Source organism: Schistosoma haematobium, chromosome 5 (assembly GCF_000699445.3).
Source record: "Schistosoma haematobium chromosome 5, whole genome shotgun sequence".
Taxonomy (NCBI): domain Eukaryota; kingdom Metazoa; phylum Platyhelminthes; class Trematoda; order Strigeidida; family Schistosomatidae; genus Schistosoma; species Schistosoma haematobium.
In genome coordinates this window covers 7,533,542-7,551,527 of record NC_067200.1, presented here as the reverse complement: position 1 = coordinate 7,551,527, position 17,986 = coordinate 7,533,542, and the positions used below count along the sequence as shown (strand labels likewise).

The 17,986-nt window shown below is 37.6% G+C and overlaps 1 protein-coding gene across 2 annotated transcripts in view; it reads right to left on the bottom strand.

Moving 5' to 3' along the window:
- NPLOC4_1 (Nuclear protein localization protein 4) overlaps nucleotides 1–3,743 on the bottom strand; it is a 30,008-nt gene extending 26,265 nt beyond the window's left edge. The window contains exons 1-4 of one of the 2 annotated variants that reach the window (XM_051219527.1): nucleotides 3,371–3,743; nucleotides 3,269–3,323; nucleotides 1,666–1,793; nucleotides 1,084–1,132 (exon numbers count right to left, since the gene is read on the bottom strand). In XM_051219527.1, coding sequence (XP_051064808.1) covers nucleotides 1,084–1,132; nucleotides 1,666–1,712 — 96 coding nt within the window. In that variant the 5' untranslated portion in view covers nucleotides 1,713–1,793; nucleotides 3,269–3,323; nucleotides 3,371–3,743. The remainder of the gene's footprint in view (nucleotides 1–1,083; nucleotides 1,133–1,665; nucleotides 1,794–3,268; nucleotides 3,324–3,370) is intronic. The other variant, XM_051219528.1, reaches the window with a different exon arrangement.
- Between the last annotated feature and the right edge of the window lie 14,243 nt (nucleotides 3,744–17,986).

The following is a 17,986-nucleotide window of genomic DNA, read 5'->3' as shown; positions in this document are numbered from 1 at the left end:
CAAATATGTTAGAAATCTTAATCATAATACACACTAGTGGTTGTAGCACCATCATCACCAATCGTGCATACATATTTATTGAACATTGAAAACCCAAGTAAATGTATACTTTCAAATACAATATTTTAAAGGTGTATGAATGGTGTTTGTTATCCTAGCGTTTCTACTATTACTTAACATAAGTCGGTCAGTTACAAACGCTATAGAACCTGAAAACAAGGTGTATCACCTTAGGTTACATCACGTTAGTACAACTAGATGACAGCATCAAGATGAATAACAATTTTTCAGATAGAAAAAGAAAAGAATTAGGGATTGAGGATATAGATCAAGAAGAATGAATTCGCAAAATAGGTATTAAAAATCTAAAATTCAATATCTAAAGCAGGACAACGAATGAACAAATATGAGCCATTGTGACCGATTTCGAGACACGGCACTCAATGTCTTCAACAGCTGGTTATGACAATCTTATGGAGTATAACTAAAAAAAAGCATTTTCAACTGATAAAGCTCTTCTATAACGGCGAGAAATCCTAGCGTCCATTTCGATGCACTGTGAACTACAACTCCTATTTTTCGCTTTTTAAACCTAGCTAAACTCAAAAACAAATCATAAAAGGAAGATTTATCGAACAAAACCAAAGGTGTTCGATTTAGACAAGCAGCAATGGGATACATATGTATATATTATATATAGTGTCGAAATGGACACACTGAAAGAGTAATGAAACAATCATGACAAAGTGCATTAAGTTGTGATGAAAATGACTCATGACTACAGTGGGAAATCTTAAAGTAGAAGAAAAGAAATTTGAATTTTACAGAAACCAAGTGGCGAAACGGATAGTAAGTCGTTTTGCATAAATTCAGATATCTTCCACAGAAAAAAATTAAACTGAAATTTATAACCAATATGTCACTTAAACATCTACTACTAACAAGTCCGTCTTAGTTGAAGAGATGTATCATGAGTAATAAATGTATTAACAACTAGTTCACATAGAAACCATTCAATTCAGCTCTAGGATGAGGAAACGAATAAAAATCTCAACTGATAATTGAGAATTAGAATTAAATTACCTCAAGGGGAACACAGTGGATACATTGCCCAGATAAGGGATGGTGACATCTAAAAGTAAAAAAACGTCTAAACAGTAAATTGGTAAATGGAAAAAAGTTGAACATCCTGTAGAAAGACGTTTACAATGTTTTATGAGTCAAATGCTTACTACGAACACAACCTATACTAGCACCTGCAACTTCTAAACAGCGTTTTGCCAACATAGTTCAGTCCTTCTTTACCAATAAATCATATGATAGGTAATCTAAATGGACGAAACCTATCTCGACTACGTTTTTTTCATACTTCCTAATCCTTTCATAATAGTGACTTTTTTCCTTTAGCCACTTTCTAACATTGCCATCCAGTTCCATACAGAACGTTTTGAACCACGTCCCACTTACTTCGGTTTGACCAACTGGGTAGTATCATAATCCCTTGGACTTTGAGTGTGGTTCGTACCGAAATACCTGGTGAATGAGTTAATTATGGTTCTAGTCCATTATTTTACACAAAACATGTTTTTCTATTGAGTAAATAGGATTGCTATTCCACGTCGAAAAGCGGATAATACGATATTGAGTAGAAAAAATAACTCTTACAATTGTTCATTTCTTTTACGGTGAATACGACCATCCATTTTAGCCATTTCTTGGTCAACTTTATCTTCTACTAGCGGTCCACAGGCAGACCAATTATTAGGATTAATATGAGAGCTGGAATCATTTTGCTATAATCGTGAATTAAGGGTAAAACTCAAGTTAATATTTTGAATTTCGGCAAAAGAAAACTTATGATCAAAATAAACTTGAAACCCGTTTTACTAAATAATAATTAAATTTCTTTATACTAGAATACATTAGCGATCAAGCGTATATACATTCATATATATAACAGGATTCATGCCATTTTAAGCCATAGTCATTACTCTGCAATGAATAGACTTTAGTACTAGGTCATGGACAACTTATTTGGGAACCAGATGTCTAAGATACATACCATTGTGCTGAGGAGTATTTATATAACTTGATAAATCAGTTACGTTTGTTGGCTATAGAATCTCAGTTCTGTGATAATGTGAATTGTGTTCGCACATTAAGTTACTGATTAGTCAATATCAAGTGCTGCTTAGTCTCATTTATCTAAAACGGATTATTGATCACTACCCCCAAATGCCCTGGTATGGCCGAGAGTGGGGTGGGCTCGCACACCCTCCCAAAATACTCTCACACGGCCACGCGTATACAGCCTCTGCCAGGGAAGTCCTACTCACTGCCTTCTCGTGGCACCGGTGTTGTTCACGAAAATGAGAGGACGAAAAGCGAATGTCCGGCGCTTTAACCGGATCTCAAACCAATGGTGCACATGGGCTCCAGTATCCTACGGGAACAAATGGCGTATGAACCAATCGTTGGTTACCGGCTGCCATGGGAATGCATCCCCTCACGATGCTCCACTGCCTTGTGGGTCAGACCTTTAGGTCAAAGGCTCGGGGTGTAGCCCCCCTAAGAAAACCACCTGATTCGGTCTGGGCACCCGGGCAGTATCACAGCCCACACACACACAAATACGGCGTGGCGCATATATATTTGGTGCCCTCTTGTACCAATATTTATGTGTTGAAATAAATAAATAAATAAGAATGTATAAAAACTAATGTATTTAGACATAGTTTTGACCTTTATTTGTTGAATAAGTCTTTAACTCTCGTATTTATCTTCTTCGTTGCATAGAGCCATATCACTTTTTTATTCAGCTGTGGAACAGAATTCACGCGAAATTTGTAAAAAATGACTAGCAAGCAGGTTTATTCACATTGTAAGTACAGAGACCACACTTTAAAAATACACTACATCCTTAAACATATTCGACTGATGGAAAGTCTAACGGTTTTGCATGCAAGCCGTTGTATAAGTGCTAATAAAATTTAAATTCTGTTCACTAGAGTAGGTGTGCAATAGGTAGCACTTAGCACCAATGTGGTTAAACCATAAGTTGGGGTGACAATTTATCTATACGTGGACTGTAGCAAATAGTTCTACCGTGTATTACGTAGGAGCAATGAAGTTTCTAATAAGTAACGTGTAATAAGACCGTTTTGCCTGTGTATACATAGATTGTAAAGAAATATCGGGAAATAACAGGTGAACTGGTGTACATACGGGTGGACTTAAGTGGTTAATAAACTACCATACATACACATACCCGTCGCAGAAAATTCAACTGACATGAGTCTCCCTATTGAGCAATAAATAATATCCTGTGATGGAGTATTATGACAATAAATGTAAACTACTGAGTTCGTACAAATAATCTGAAATCACTGGCACAATTTACTTGGTCTTTATTAGCACTTTCTTCGCCACCACTTCTGTGGTGATCCAAGAGGAAGAGAAGATCCCCGTGTCTAAAACGTAGATAGGCGTCAATGATAACAACGAGTACTTTAAACCTAATTTTGCTAAACGTGTATTCAGGCTGGCATTTAGACGTTCAGACTGGCTATGAGATCGCGAAAGGCACCAACTATCATTTCGGCCAATGCCGAACTTTTCACACACTAAGCTTAGAAATTTATCATAGCTATCAGTTTCTGGCAGTTCTATCCTTTTTATTCCGTTCGGAGATTGTACACGAATGATCATCAGGATTGATTTGCCGCACCAATTTATGACTCATTATAAGCACAGATTCGTAATTTTTCACAAAAAAATTTATTCAAGTTATCTTACGTATCATTTTTCATTCATTCACCGTGAAAAAACCTCTGAAATCTATTTTTTAAAAAGACGGCGTCAATTTCCTCGATGAGTAAATTTTTATTGTTTCCAGTCTTCATTCTTAAGTAATAAGGACAGTAGTTCGGTGAAGTTATGTTAATCCTGACAGGTCGCCTTCCAGTGAAGCTCCAGCTTCTCCTTGAGAGTATTAATCGATGGAGCTGATACTACTTGTTCTGGTATGGCGTTCCAGTCATTGACTACTCGATGGGAAAAACAGGACAACACGTTAAGTTTGTTAGATCGTGGCTTGTGAACTTTCTTGCTATGACCTCGGGAATTAGTAGTGCTGGAGGGAGTGTGTTACATATCAAGACTACTGTTTTTACTTTAATTGAATTTATTTCAGTCAAGGTATCCGCTCAGAGTATCATTTTTGCTTCCATAGTAGTCGGTACCTTAGAGTACCTTGTTTCTATTGTATTTGTCAGCACTTTTGGTTCTAACGATTTACAGCTTTTCACCCTTTCGACCATAAATCACCTTTTTCTCTAAGTATTATTGTGTCTTGGATTTTGAAAACTTCCGTTTGATGGCTGGAAAATGCAAGAAATCAATCGTCAACGCACGGACTGTCGAAAGCGGTGTGCAGTGCGACGAGTGCAAAGTTTAGCACCACGAAGTTAACGCCTGCGGCTTTCAAAAGGTTGATTCAAAATGGTTGCAGATGGTATTGTCATCAGTGCTGCTCAGATATAAACAGCTTGCTAACCGAGGACATTTCAATGGTAAATGCTTCCGAACAGTGCATTAGCGAATGAGGTCGGAACAAAACGGAGAGTACTCGCTTTGCTGACACACAAATTGATGTGAAGCCACCTCAAGTGAGCTCGGAAACAGCTGACTCACAGTGATCAAAGAAGTAAAGGCTGACTTTATAGAGTCTGTTCTAAATAAAAACTCAGGAAAGAAAGTGTCCTCTACCCTCCATCCCCTAAATGGCACCCGAAAGGAAACGCTCAAGAATCCCAGCCGCAAGGCTAGTCCTTTTTCCAGAAAGAAGCTCAACCTAACTTCCCAAGTCGTCGAAAGCCGTCCGAAATCCCAGTGTGTTTGACGCGACTGTGGTTGCTTCTCCAACGAAATTTGGGTACAGGTCGAGAAAATAAACACTGATCACCTTGACGATTCAATTATATTTCATGGAACCAAGGAGAGTGAAAGCTGAAAGTCCTTTCTGAACATGACTTTGGTTGGATAAAACAGCTACTAAATCAGCTTATGCCCCATGATTAAATCTCTTGATAAACAGAACTTAATATTACAGAATGGACATAAACGAAAGGGTTCAGGATTTTTTGTCCGTTAGAACTTGCCACTTTCAGACCGCACAGAAAGACGAGAAGCTGAAAAAGAACTCCAACCTAGGTTAGACGCTGACAATGTGGTTCTAAAAATTGTAAATTTTTGGGCTGTGAGGAATTGACAGAGAATGATGCCGAAGCCACTCAGAATGCATCACAAAGCCATTTAAATAGGCTTCAAATCTGTTACACAATGCCCGAAGCTTGCTTAATAAGCGATCGGAACTAGGTGTATAGTTTAACTCTACTAAGCCAGATATAATCGCAGTCGCAGAAACTTGGCTGACGCAACCTATAGATAGTATGGAACTTGATTTTAAAGGTTTTACGTTGTTAAGAGCCGGTAGAATTCAGAAGCGTAAAAAAGAGCAGTGGTCGATGTCTAATCCTAAGGGACCTTAATGCACTTATGGTAGACTGGGAAAATCTGCGAACTGAATCGTCAGAAAATTCCTTCGAGCAGTAACTAGTTGCTGCGGTTATCACATATGTCCTAGCTCCACATGTGAAGGAAGCAACGAAGTACAACCCGGACTCTGAATCATCCTTACTAGATCTTATACTGGCCCATTATGAGAATGACGTCACGAACCTCGATTACATGCCACTCCAGGGTAGAAGTGGTCGTGCAGTTCTAACTTTTACTTCCATATAGTTGTCAAACACGAGCACGCATAAGCTCAATCTAGACCTAACGTCTGGAAAGCAAATATACAAGATATTATACACTCAGCACCGTCGGTAAATTGGACGATTGAGCAAGAGTCCTCAATTGAAACAGCTGAGACGTATTTCGAAATTTATGCTTAAAAATTACAGCACCCCACATCCTTTCGACTATGCCAAAGAGGTCGAGAACTTCACCATAATTCAGTAGGGAGGCTAACATCCTTCTCCGTAAGAGAAGAAAAAATGTGGGACGGATTTGGGTTTTTGGGTACTGATGAGACAAAATCTTGACGTCGAGAAGCTTGGAATACTTGCATCTCGACCCTTCATAAGTCTAGAGGGTTGTACGCAGGAAATATTGATCTTGCCTGTTAACCGACTTGCCTCGTGTAACAAACCGTTATTTGAGAATAAATTATCACTATCTTTAAAAATCTATAGATCGCCCTAAACGCTTGTATTCGTGTATAAACCAAAGGACTAAAAGAAGAGGAAGTATTCTAGCACTATGGGGAGACAGTACCGCTTCATCATTAGTAGAGGACGACTACGGTAAAGCTCAAGTACTTTCAAACTACTTTAGCAGTGTATATACCGTACAAACATTCTCTCCGCCAGTCCATACAAATCCCCACGCGCACACTGTATAACGTGACCATTAAAGTACTCGAAGTCTTTGGTCTGTTAAATGAGCTGGACATAGGTGAATCCACGGGACCCGATGAACTATATCCTAGGTTACCGAAGGAACTAAATAACTTCGTTGCGAACCGCCAAAGTATATGCTTTGATCTATCCGTAACTCAGAGTCATTTGCCAAAAGACGAAAAGAACGCTATAGTAAGTCCTGTCCTCAAAACAGGCACGAAACATAATCCTGAGAACTACCGACCCGTTAGCCAAATTAGAGTGGCTGCTACAATTTTAGAAAAGATTATTCAGAAGGAGCTGTTTAAATACCTCGATGAAAACTGGATCCTTTAAGAGAAGCAGCAGGGTTTTAGAATAATTTTTTCCTGTCTCACTAACCTAATGGTGACCAGTGATCACTGGAAGACCGAACGTTACTTATAGACGTAGCCTGCATTGACTTTAGCAAAGCTTTTGACAAAGTTCCTCACAACCGGCAGTTCTATAAGTTAGGAAATGTCGGGGTTGGATATAATCTATTGATGTGGATAAAAAACTTCCTAGTTGGACGCCAACAAAGGGTACGGATGAACTCCAAGTTGCCTGGCTGTGAAACTGTGCCTAACGGAGTGCTTCAGTGTACAGTTTTGGAGCCAGTGTTATTCCTATTGTATGCGAATGACCTTCCTCGTCTCCTATCATCGGTCTTGTTATATGCTGACGATGTCAAGTTATGGAGAGCAGTAAGAAGTAAAAGTATAACTTGGAACTTCAAAATGACCTAGAGAGATTATCTGAATGGTTTCAAACCTGGTACTTGCCAATAAATACTACCAAGTGTATCTTGATGCGGATTGGTTATAAAGGTACAGAAACACACATGTTGAATAACACTGAGCTACATGTTGCCCAGACACACTGACTTAAGAGTGACTGTTTGCAAAGACTTAAAACTACTGCACACTGACGTGCGACAGCCCCCAATGTTTTGAAAACCTTATAGTCAATACGCGGAGCCTTTAGTCACGTAGACGCTAAAAAATTTTCGACTTTGTATACAGTATTCATGCGTCCTAAACTTGAGTACTACATACAAAGGCCAGCCCATGTTTAAAAGACTATGCTTTAGAACAAGTTTCAGAGAACAGTAACTAATCTGATTCCTAGAATAGTGAAGCTCCCGTGTGACGCTAGACTGGCTAAGCTAGGCCCGTTACTGTTTTTATCCTGTATCTACGCTCACTAATATATTTCTGTAATCACGTCCTTTGTGCTATGCGTTATTCAAAGCAGCCACAGTACCTTGATACGACGAAGAGGTTATCCACGTCAGGCGCTGACCGCGAGATGTGACTTCGAAGTTAGCTGTTAGTTACATCATTTCTGCTCCAGACATTTGACATAGATCATCTATGTTAATGATATACAGTATAAATTATAGGGCGCCTAGAAAAAGTTGCTCGTCAAGGTAAATAAGTTCCCAAAGCAAATTGTCCCGTAGGTTTTCAACATCACTGCTGACCTTATTGTTTTAACTGAGCAGACACTAGCTGAAAGCACTCGGTCATGCATCCGCATTAAATCACTAGTGGCTACGCCGTGTTGTGCATTCATTGCAACTGTCAGAAACCCTAAACCAAACGCTTCTTGACATTTCGATAGATATCCGAAAATATATTCAAACCCCGTCATTGCTTATTTCTGATTCAACCGGATTTATAGACAAGGTAAAAACGGTAATCCCTTTCAAATCTGTCCGCCGTTTCGTTTCAACGACCTTGAACGCGCTGACTGGAAGCGGGCATTCCGTATTTCAATTGCCGTGTGTGTGTTGGGTCCTATGAGTATTAAATGTTTCCATATATAAGTCATCTTTTGATGCATAATAAACACTAAATAACTGCTAAGAGCATTAACTGAGTATTTTCTGTTTTGTAGTGCACACTTTAGCTCTGTTATTCCTTCGAAACTTGATCTGTGGTCCTAAGTGCTGTAGTGAAAGTCAACAGCCGCTGGACAACACTATAAACGTCAATTGTTACATAATTTTTCGCAGATACGTTGCATAATTATGTCACTTCAGTACAAAACAATGGTACCTCTAATGGATATAACTTTTTATGGCTAAATACAAACAAGTTATATAATATTCACAATTAGGTTAACGCTTGATTGCTTCTACTTACATTTTATAAACAACTACCGACATCCATGTTCACCGTCACCGCAATCAAGGAGGTGAACCATATGTAAAAGATTTTACGGTTCATTTTCATGAAAACTCAATCTGTGATGTGTTTTTTGACTAGAAACACGGTGAACTTTACTTGCTTGAGTTTGTATTGTTACAAATAACTATATTAAGCTAACTTCAGATTTACTTACGTGGTGAGCAAGAAATACGTCAAACTGCCAATAAATTGGAATAAAAACTATGTTACAAGCACTAGCAATACAGAAATTGATGTGTCATGCAAAAAAGCCTGTTAATAGCTGATAAATAACGACACAAAAAATCCACGACAATATGTAACGTGTGCGCGAAAATCCGTGGCTTACCCGCCAGTCCGTGCCGATTTATATACTTCGATTATGGTGTTGCTTGTAAAATCGTTTCCGAACTCCGAATACTCGTGGCATCTTTTTGCTTGATAATTAAGATTATGAGATGTAGAAATCCGAGCTGTTTGATGATACGTGTGTTAACTCCCCAAGAGCCAATCTCCGTGAATATTATCATTGCTATAAAAGAGTGTAGTTCCACTAAAACAATAGTCCAATAGGTATTTGTGATTTTGTTCCGATACATAACATCCGTGGTAATGTTGGTAATAGTGTTTTGTGAATATAGTTGTGTTTCATTGCTAGGATTGGGTCTATGTGTGATGTTCCTTACTGGTGTGCAATAGATATGGTATGTACATGAGGTAACCTTGGCGCCGTGGTGGCGCACTAGACAAGACGCTTGATTGCCTATCGGTTGTTTTTATGTTCATCCGTATTATAACGTGTTGATTATTAAGAAAAGCTGGGTTTTCTGAGATCTACCTGAAGTTATTATGAGTATTTCTTTTCTGTATATTATTAAATACTTGGATTGTAATATTTTATTATTCTTCTGCTAGCAAGCTTCATCATGATGCGTGGACTTTTGTTACTGTTAATTTGGGTGAAACTCTACTTTATGGACGACCTTTGAACGAATTTTTAAGTGACCTTGAGAACATTAGCCAATCAGAAGAGAGTTAGTATAAAGTAAAAATATATTATAAAAAAGTGATGAATTACAATGGATATTCTTCTTTTACATTATTTAAGAACTTGTTGAGGTTTGATATAGGTTCAAAAGTTTTGAAATTATAGTGCGTTTTGAAATCATAGTGCATGTGGTATAAGAACTCGTCCATATAACTCCATAATAATCGTGGTAGAACTTAAAAAATACTTCAGCCTAGACCACATGCCCTCAATGTTGTTTGTATGGGCCCCCGTCGTTGGATCAACAAAATGACGTTTGTGCACCACAACATGATGCACAAAACCAAGTCTCGAGAGGCATCTATACGCTTTCCAATCATCGGTATAGCCGCAGCTAATGTTACTGGCGACTTTATGATCCAATTTGGAACGATTATCATGGTTTGTCTTAGCCTTAGCCATGACCGGGCAAAAAAAGTGCCAGTTCGAGTAGATTTTTTTCTACAACATATAGTACAACGAAATACAATGTCATCGCGGCAGTCTGCACATCGTGCTGCGGTCATTTAATTGCCGCAGTCACAGACACAAGAACTTCTTAATAGTCCCATCTGCTGTAGTCTCTCAACGATCACCTATTCTCTAAAATCTGCTGTAAAACGATCGAATGTGAGCATCTCGCATTGAACTTAGCGCCGTGACCTTGAAACTCCTTAGACGCTTCTGATTGGCTCGTCCATAAATTAGAGTCCTACCGTAATTTGTTACGAGCTTGTTACTTAGTTCTCTTCCATCTACGGCATATTATTAATGTGATCTATTAGTTGTTGACCAGCAATCTCAAGCCATAACAAACTCTCTCTGAATTCTATCAGACACATAGTTCTTTTCAGTAAGTAACGACTCTTGATCAAAATAACTGAGCGATCTTAAAACAGCAACCTGGTTCTTTTGTACCAATGTTGTTGAAATAGTGTTTGCTGAAATTAGTGAGTCTACAATCCATCTAACCTACAGTATTGGATCGAGTGTCCTAGATAAACTGAATGCCTTATATATATAAGCACATCAACAACCACCTGGTGACATATATAGTCGTTTTTCTATCTATTATAATGTGTGACGACCGAAATCCCGATATTCGGTTTGAATGAAGAACTAACGAAGCAAATTTTATTTGATTAGACCATTCTACGTTCTACTGTATGGCGTAGAAAGCACTTTTTGAGTTGCATATGCTTTGAGTTCACGTTTCAGAAGTGCAAGCTGCCAGGAAAAGGATATAATACACGCCATGGCTACAGCAAGCCAGACCTTCTTGCATGACGCAAGAGATAAAGTACATAAACGTGGATGGCGATCCAAAGAAAGGGTGAGCTAAAACTACTTAATATGTTTGTTATAATACATATGTTAACTTGGTCCCACATTGTTCCTACTCGTTCCCCTTCCTACTATTTGTATATTGTTTAAAACTACTTAATAAAATTCAGTAGTCAGTTGTATTCCCAACAACTGAAGTTCACTTTGGGGATTTACTCAAAATTCACAGGATGTTAATTATCATTGTATTTATCACTATAATCACTGTACTTTAATTACTGTAACAGTTTATTACTTTGTGATCAATACTCAAAGTGATATAACTTGTCTCTTGTATGTTTCCCTTTCAGCTGGCTTCGCAGGCTTTATCAGACGTAACTGTAAGTTCTTTGTTCGCATTATTAAGAACATTGTTATACTGTTGGTACATCATCAACCTTTCACATATCTTGACACGTTATTACACACTAAAAATGATTTATTTATATTTTAGAACGTTATCAATGACAGTTCTACATCTACGTAAGGTGTTGCTGTTACAACGCAATGAAAAACTTTGCATAAATGAATCATTTATAATTTTATTAACTGTAATAAACATTTATATATGTCATAAATCAGTCTTTTGATAATCGCGATAAATCGGTTAACATTAAGTTTCATTAGCAATGCGCGATTGACGAAAAGTAATAAAACATCCCAGTAAGAAATGTACGTAAGCATTCTCCCTGGGTCTTCCGTGATGTCGATAGGCTTTCGTAAAGCTTTTGCGTTAAAACAGTTTTCCAGGAAAACCCAAAGGTTTGAGGAAGCTTCCCCAAAGTGATATAACTTTTATCGTGTCCGTTTCCCTTTAACCTGGCTTTGCAGGCTTTACCAGACGTAACCGTAGTTTATTTGTTCTTTGTATATTGTTTTATACTACTTACTAAAATTCAGTAGTCAGTTGTATTCCCAATAACTCCAGTTCACTTTGGAGATTTCCCCCGGTCTGGGGAAATTTTGGATTTTTCGTCTCATTTCCCCAAAAGTTCACCAAAATTTACTATAGCGGCTTCCCCGAAATGGACCAAAATTTCCCCAAAGCTGGCAGCTTGGGATGTATTAAATTATATCAAATCGCAAACTCTGCGTTCACTCTAAACGGTCCTCATTTTGAAAAGAAAAGAAATTATTTCAAAAATACGAAACAACTTAGACAATACAGCCTGTGTCTGACGGTCAGCGATATTTTTAACAAAATTTAGCGTGCTAAACAACAAAAAATAGTTAATACACAGAAGGTTAGTGCCTGAGAATCGATCAAAAAGATATTCTCAATAACATAGGATCAGATATCTATCTGCAGGTATCCCAACATTCTTTCCAAGCAGACAGTCAAAGGTTAACAGTCACACACTGAAACACGCCGTGACCTTGAGATCTGTCAAACACAACCTTATTGTCAATAATCTGGCAACCTGCAACAGAAAAATTAGGTAACGAAAGGTAAGGCTTCAATCAAAGTCACATAATAAAGGCCTAGACGAGGAAGACTAAAGGACACAAATTGTGGTTAAACAGACCCGAATAAAGGTTAAAATATGCGATAAGGATAAGAAACGAATGAGTGACAATATTGTCCAACAAAATGATGTAGAAGGGTTATCAGCGTTTTATTTCCGCTACAATGTGTCTGCAGTTAAATAATCCTCTTATTGGGATAGAATAAATAAAATATAAAAGGCATTTCACGGATATCTGAAAACGTTCGAGAGCTTCCATCTTGCGAAACTGTTGTAAAACATGGTAAACTTATTCATAATCCATGGTTTAATTTGTTATAAAGTAAAACTAACAGGTGAATTCTCTATGACGAATTTGGCTGCTGTGGACTCGTTAAATATTTAAAATGTAAATTGAAATGCACAAGGTACAGTGCATATTCCAGTACTCGATTGAGCATTTACCAAACTTTAGTTGTTTATGTTTGGTGAAACTACAGTGTTCTCTACAATTGCACTCAGTACCAACATCAATATTCACAACCCATCTCGCTAAGTATTGGCATACCGTTTTCTGTTCCGACTCAGCTCAATATCCAATAGTCAAACTGCATCTCTAATGGTTTTTCGGCGATAGTGCAACAAGGACAGAACGTTTTCGCTGCTGATACATGAATAACCAATGTTGAAACCAAAAATACGAATTCTTAGTTAATTCTTCAACTTATAAAATTAGGAAAAGCAAACAAGTTCAATACCATTCACAGTTTGTTCTAAATATTTTCAGGACGCAACTCTTCGTTGAAAAATATCTCAGGTAAAGTCCGTGAAAAATTGTTTTTAAGTAGACTTGATATCTATCCATTATCGAACTGACTGTACGTTAACATAGTAAACTGTCGCGCCAACAGTCCATAAGCGACATGAGCAGCTACACTATTGTGACCCAAATTTGTATAATTTACCCTCTTAAGGATCACTTTCTAGATGAACTGGATTAGTGTTAACTCAGAAACATCAGCGTTTAAACATTTGGTCCACTTAACTACAATGTAAAGTACTTCATACTTCAGATCGATAGTCTCTGAAATTTCGTTCATCAGCAATTAACTCTTTAAGCTGGAAAGCTAGATAATCTAGGGAAACCATATCTACTGTCCTATAATAATGCAAGCTAATAATTATGATAATTCGAACATAGTGAGATAGACTTCAGTACTAATTGATATTACTTCTAGTTAGTCCTGATGGAATTAGCATTCTAACTAGTTCCGAAAAACATGGAATCCTTGGAACTTAGTTGATTGGGAAGTCATTCAAAATGGAATGTAATACAAAAACATCTGTATTTAGCTCGTGAGTGGAACAGAGTGGATCACGAGGTCATTTGTTCGAACATATAAGCTTTCGAACATTCAATATAAGATAAAAGGAAGTATAATGCCTGTACAAAATAAGGAAGTAAATGAATACTTAAGCACTAGTGTTTCGGCATATACCTAGGAGTATAAGCAGTCGAGCAAATCTGCTAACTGAAAGCTGTCGAATTGACCGCAACACTGACAAACGTCTATTGCATTATCATAGACATGTATTAGGAGTTGTACCTCTTTGGTTACAAGATATGTTCTCCCTAACAATGGCATGAGCATCACTCACTGTTTTTCATCATGTAAAGATTGAGTTGGCCGAAAGTAGTTCTATACTTATATACTGGAGGTTCTTGTGAAATGGCTATACATTTCTCCATCACCTAGGCGATAGCAGTCAGTTAATCCCCAAAATAAACAGTTCTCCAATTCTACGGCATCTATCTTGACCCTATAAGTTTTTCTGGATATATGCACATCAGATCACGAGTTGGCACACCGCTTTATGCATCTTCTGAAACTAATAGCCAGCTTAGACCATACACTTTCTAACATATTGACAATCTTCCAAATATATCTACAAAATCACTCACCCCTGACATCTGATTTGACTAGGTTGGTTCCTTTCGATTGTAAAAGTCTCACAAACAAAGCTGTTGTCCAACGTGAGTATCTGTGATATTTTAAGACTATATGTTGCTGTCCAGGTAAATGAGCTATTCATTGACCAGAAACTACTGCGACAGTCCAAGAATATTAGGACTGCTGCTGGCATGAACATGCAATTACCACTACCGTTCCTTGTAATATCGAAGCAAGCAACTAACTAGTAATTTGGAATTTTCAGATAACTATAGTACCCATCTTCTATAATTTGTCTTCTTGATTGGAAGCCAAAATATCTACATGGATAGCAACATGTCTGGAATACTATGCATGTACACCCCTTGGACACTAAATCCACCTCGCAGCGCGTCTTATATTCCTTAAAAAACATATTTCCACCCTAGACAAACTCTTTGACTTCCTATAATTGTAAATGCTTTTGGCAGCAAACCACTTTAGATACTGGAATATAATGAACAAGTTCGATGAAACGTCTAGAGAAGAAACCCTGACGGACACAATTACATCTGAGTTGTATATTATTTTTGTTATTCTGACATTAAACTTATTCGTCTTCATTATATATGTATGCAACAAGTCTTTTTACACTAGATATATCTTCATATGATGACAAGGCAACTAGGCTCGGTTATTGGTGTAGTTTCCAATGGCTATGTGAACAACAGCTAAGAAAACGCTTACAGAGCAGAGAAATACTTGCAAGATATAAAGAAAACTCCTTGGTCGACAGTAGGACGGAAGTTTACGAGAGACTTTGAGCTTGGAAAGATCAAACTTAAGCAATAAAACACGACATCCACAATACAATATTACAAACAGCAACATTGACGCCATCACAAACACTACATTTCAATCAACAATCAGAGCACTTCCAATCACTGACAAGCATATATACACACAATATCGTCGGCCATTCACAATGTCTATTTTTATGAAATCAGTCAGTATCAAGTGAATGAATAATGTTCTCTGTCTAAACGGTTCCATATGTTATGACCAAGCATCGACAAGTGAAAGGAATAGATGACTGCCAATATCTGTCCGACCATTAATGACTTTTGGTCATACTTTCCGATAACCCACGGTAACTTCGGATTACAAATATGTCTGCCAACTTATTCATCCGTATCTATCAACAGACAAGTACATACGTAATAAATACTTGTGGAAAATAACAGAGCACAAGACCTTTAGTCCCTATCGTATTTATACCTGCCAAACAAAGTATTTTCAACGGAATGTTTGGCATAACTTATCAATTAATCTTTCAAATTATAATAATGCAGGTGAGAAAATCTTCATCAACACCTTGAAGTCTACTTAGCTGATTAGCCGTATTATTGCAACTCATATTATTCCTTAATCTATGGGAACTCTCACAACCACCTTATCACATAGATTTCTTATCGTACTAAACGCGCCTTCACAGACAACTGTATGTACGGTCGATAACTGATTCCAAGTAGTTGTTACACATTGATAACAGCTTCATAATGACATCGGAAAATAGCTTTCAATCTGTCATTAGGCATCAATACTGATTCAAACACCAAGTTCATCGGTATAATTGATATAATATCAGGAATATAGGAATAATAATTACATTTAAAATGAAATGTTACTATGTTAATTAGAAGAACCCGAAAAAATGTATTAAAAAATTTCAGAAATGGTGCAATTAAGGGCAGCTAGAAATGGAAGAGTATAAATGAACGAATAATATTTGAAAATCGTGATCAGTGGGCAATAAAGTACAAAGAACTCATCAATTAGTATAAATGCGACAATTAGGTATGATATTTAATGGCGCTCACATCATATCGCCATACTGACATCCAATAAAAAGACTAAATTACATACGCCTACTACCCCCAGTTAACGAGCATAGGCCGCCCAGAAGCATTCTCCATCCAACTCTTTCCTTAGCAATCCTTCCCAGTTGTTTCCACTTGCTATTCATCATTTCGATGTCTGCTTCCAATTCCCAACTCATTGAGCAACATGATCTTCCTTCATTCTGTTTCCCTCCAGCATTACATGTTAGAGCTGAAGGTATTGGTGACCCCTGCCACTAGACACGGAGGCCTGTTGAGCGAAAGCTTCTTCTATTCCGTCTACAACCAGTTGAACCATTTGAAGCGCTTATCTAGTGATGCACTTCGATGATTTCCGTAATGTATGTCCTATCCACTTCCAACGTCTTTTCCTAATTTCCTCTTCAAAAGAAAGCTAGTACGCCCTCTCACACAATAAGCTGTTTCTGATAATATACGGTCAACATGCATTGAGAATCATGCGTAGACGGCTGTTTATAAATACTTGTACATGTTTGACCATGGTTGTGGTAGTTCTCTTAGTTTCGGCTACCCTTGATTTGCCAAACTTCGCATTTACGTCTACATCAGATTCTCCTTGTTCATCGATGTTGCTGTTCAGATACCTGAAAGTTCCCAACATCTTCCAGAGTTTCCTCATCAAGTGTGATTACGTTGATGTTCTCCGTATTGAATTTGAAGATCTTGGTTCTTCTCTTCAGGCTGTCCATTGTATTCGTTGCTTCCTGTCAGATGTCGAAGGCTTAATAAACCTCCAGTCAACATTCGAAAGAAAACTTGTCTAATTCCGGTCCTTAATTGTAATGAGTCAGTCAGTTGCTGACCCCATGACTGACCCTTATACTTTACTCGGGCATGGGACCGGCAGTAAACCCAAAAGAGCTACAGGAGGATTTATTATTATTCCATGTAAGTTGCTGAAAGGCTAGTGAATAACGGGTAAACAGCTAATTTCTCTCTTTATCAACGCGAGTGTGACAGGCTTCCATGAAACTCTTTTCTATACAGCAATCAAGAACCAACCAGACAGAGAACTTACACATCAGGGGAGGGGGTAATAAATGACGTACTATTACATAATGCGATATAAATTAATGAGTATAAAAACATCGTCTTTCACGAATTTTTTCTTCAAAAAAAAAAACAATTGAGCGTCATCCTTTTTCAACTGTTGTCATGGCGAGGGAGTAATTTTTTCGATAATGCTATTTCGTCGTCAAGGTTACAAAAGATCATTTTTATTAAAATTGAAACTATGGTTATGATGGAGTAATTATAACGTACTATGTGTGTATATGAAGGTCATTTTAGGTAATCAAAAAAACGCAAATATCAACTTCATTTGATATTTAAGATATTAAAATAGACACTCACTTGTGCAGCACGTCAGAACTATCAGATGACATTTTTGGCAACTAATACGATGTTCAAAGATTAAGCCTAACAATGAGGTCTTACTTGATTAGAGAGTGAATGACCTTCAAACAAATTCCCTTCAATCAACTATGACACGTTATAATGTTTATTTTATATTCATATTCTGTATTTAAGCACCCCGAGCTTCCAAGTTTGGGGAAATTTCGGGGTATTTTGGGGAAATTTAGAGGAATTCTGGGGAAATTTTGGAGAAATCCCCAGTCAAATTACCTTGACCAAGGTTAAAGGGGAATTTTGGGGAAATATTAGGGAATTTCCCCATGTAT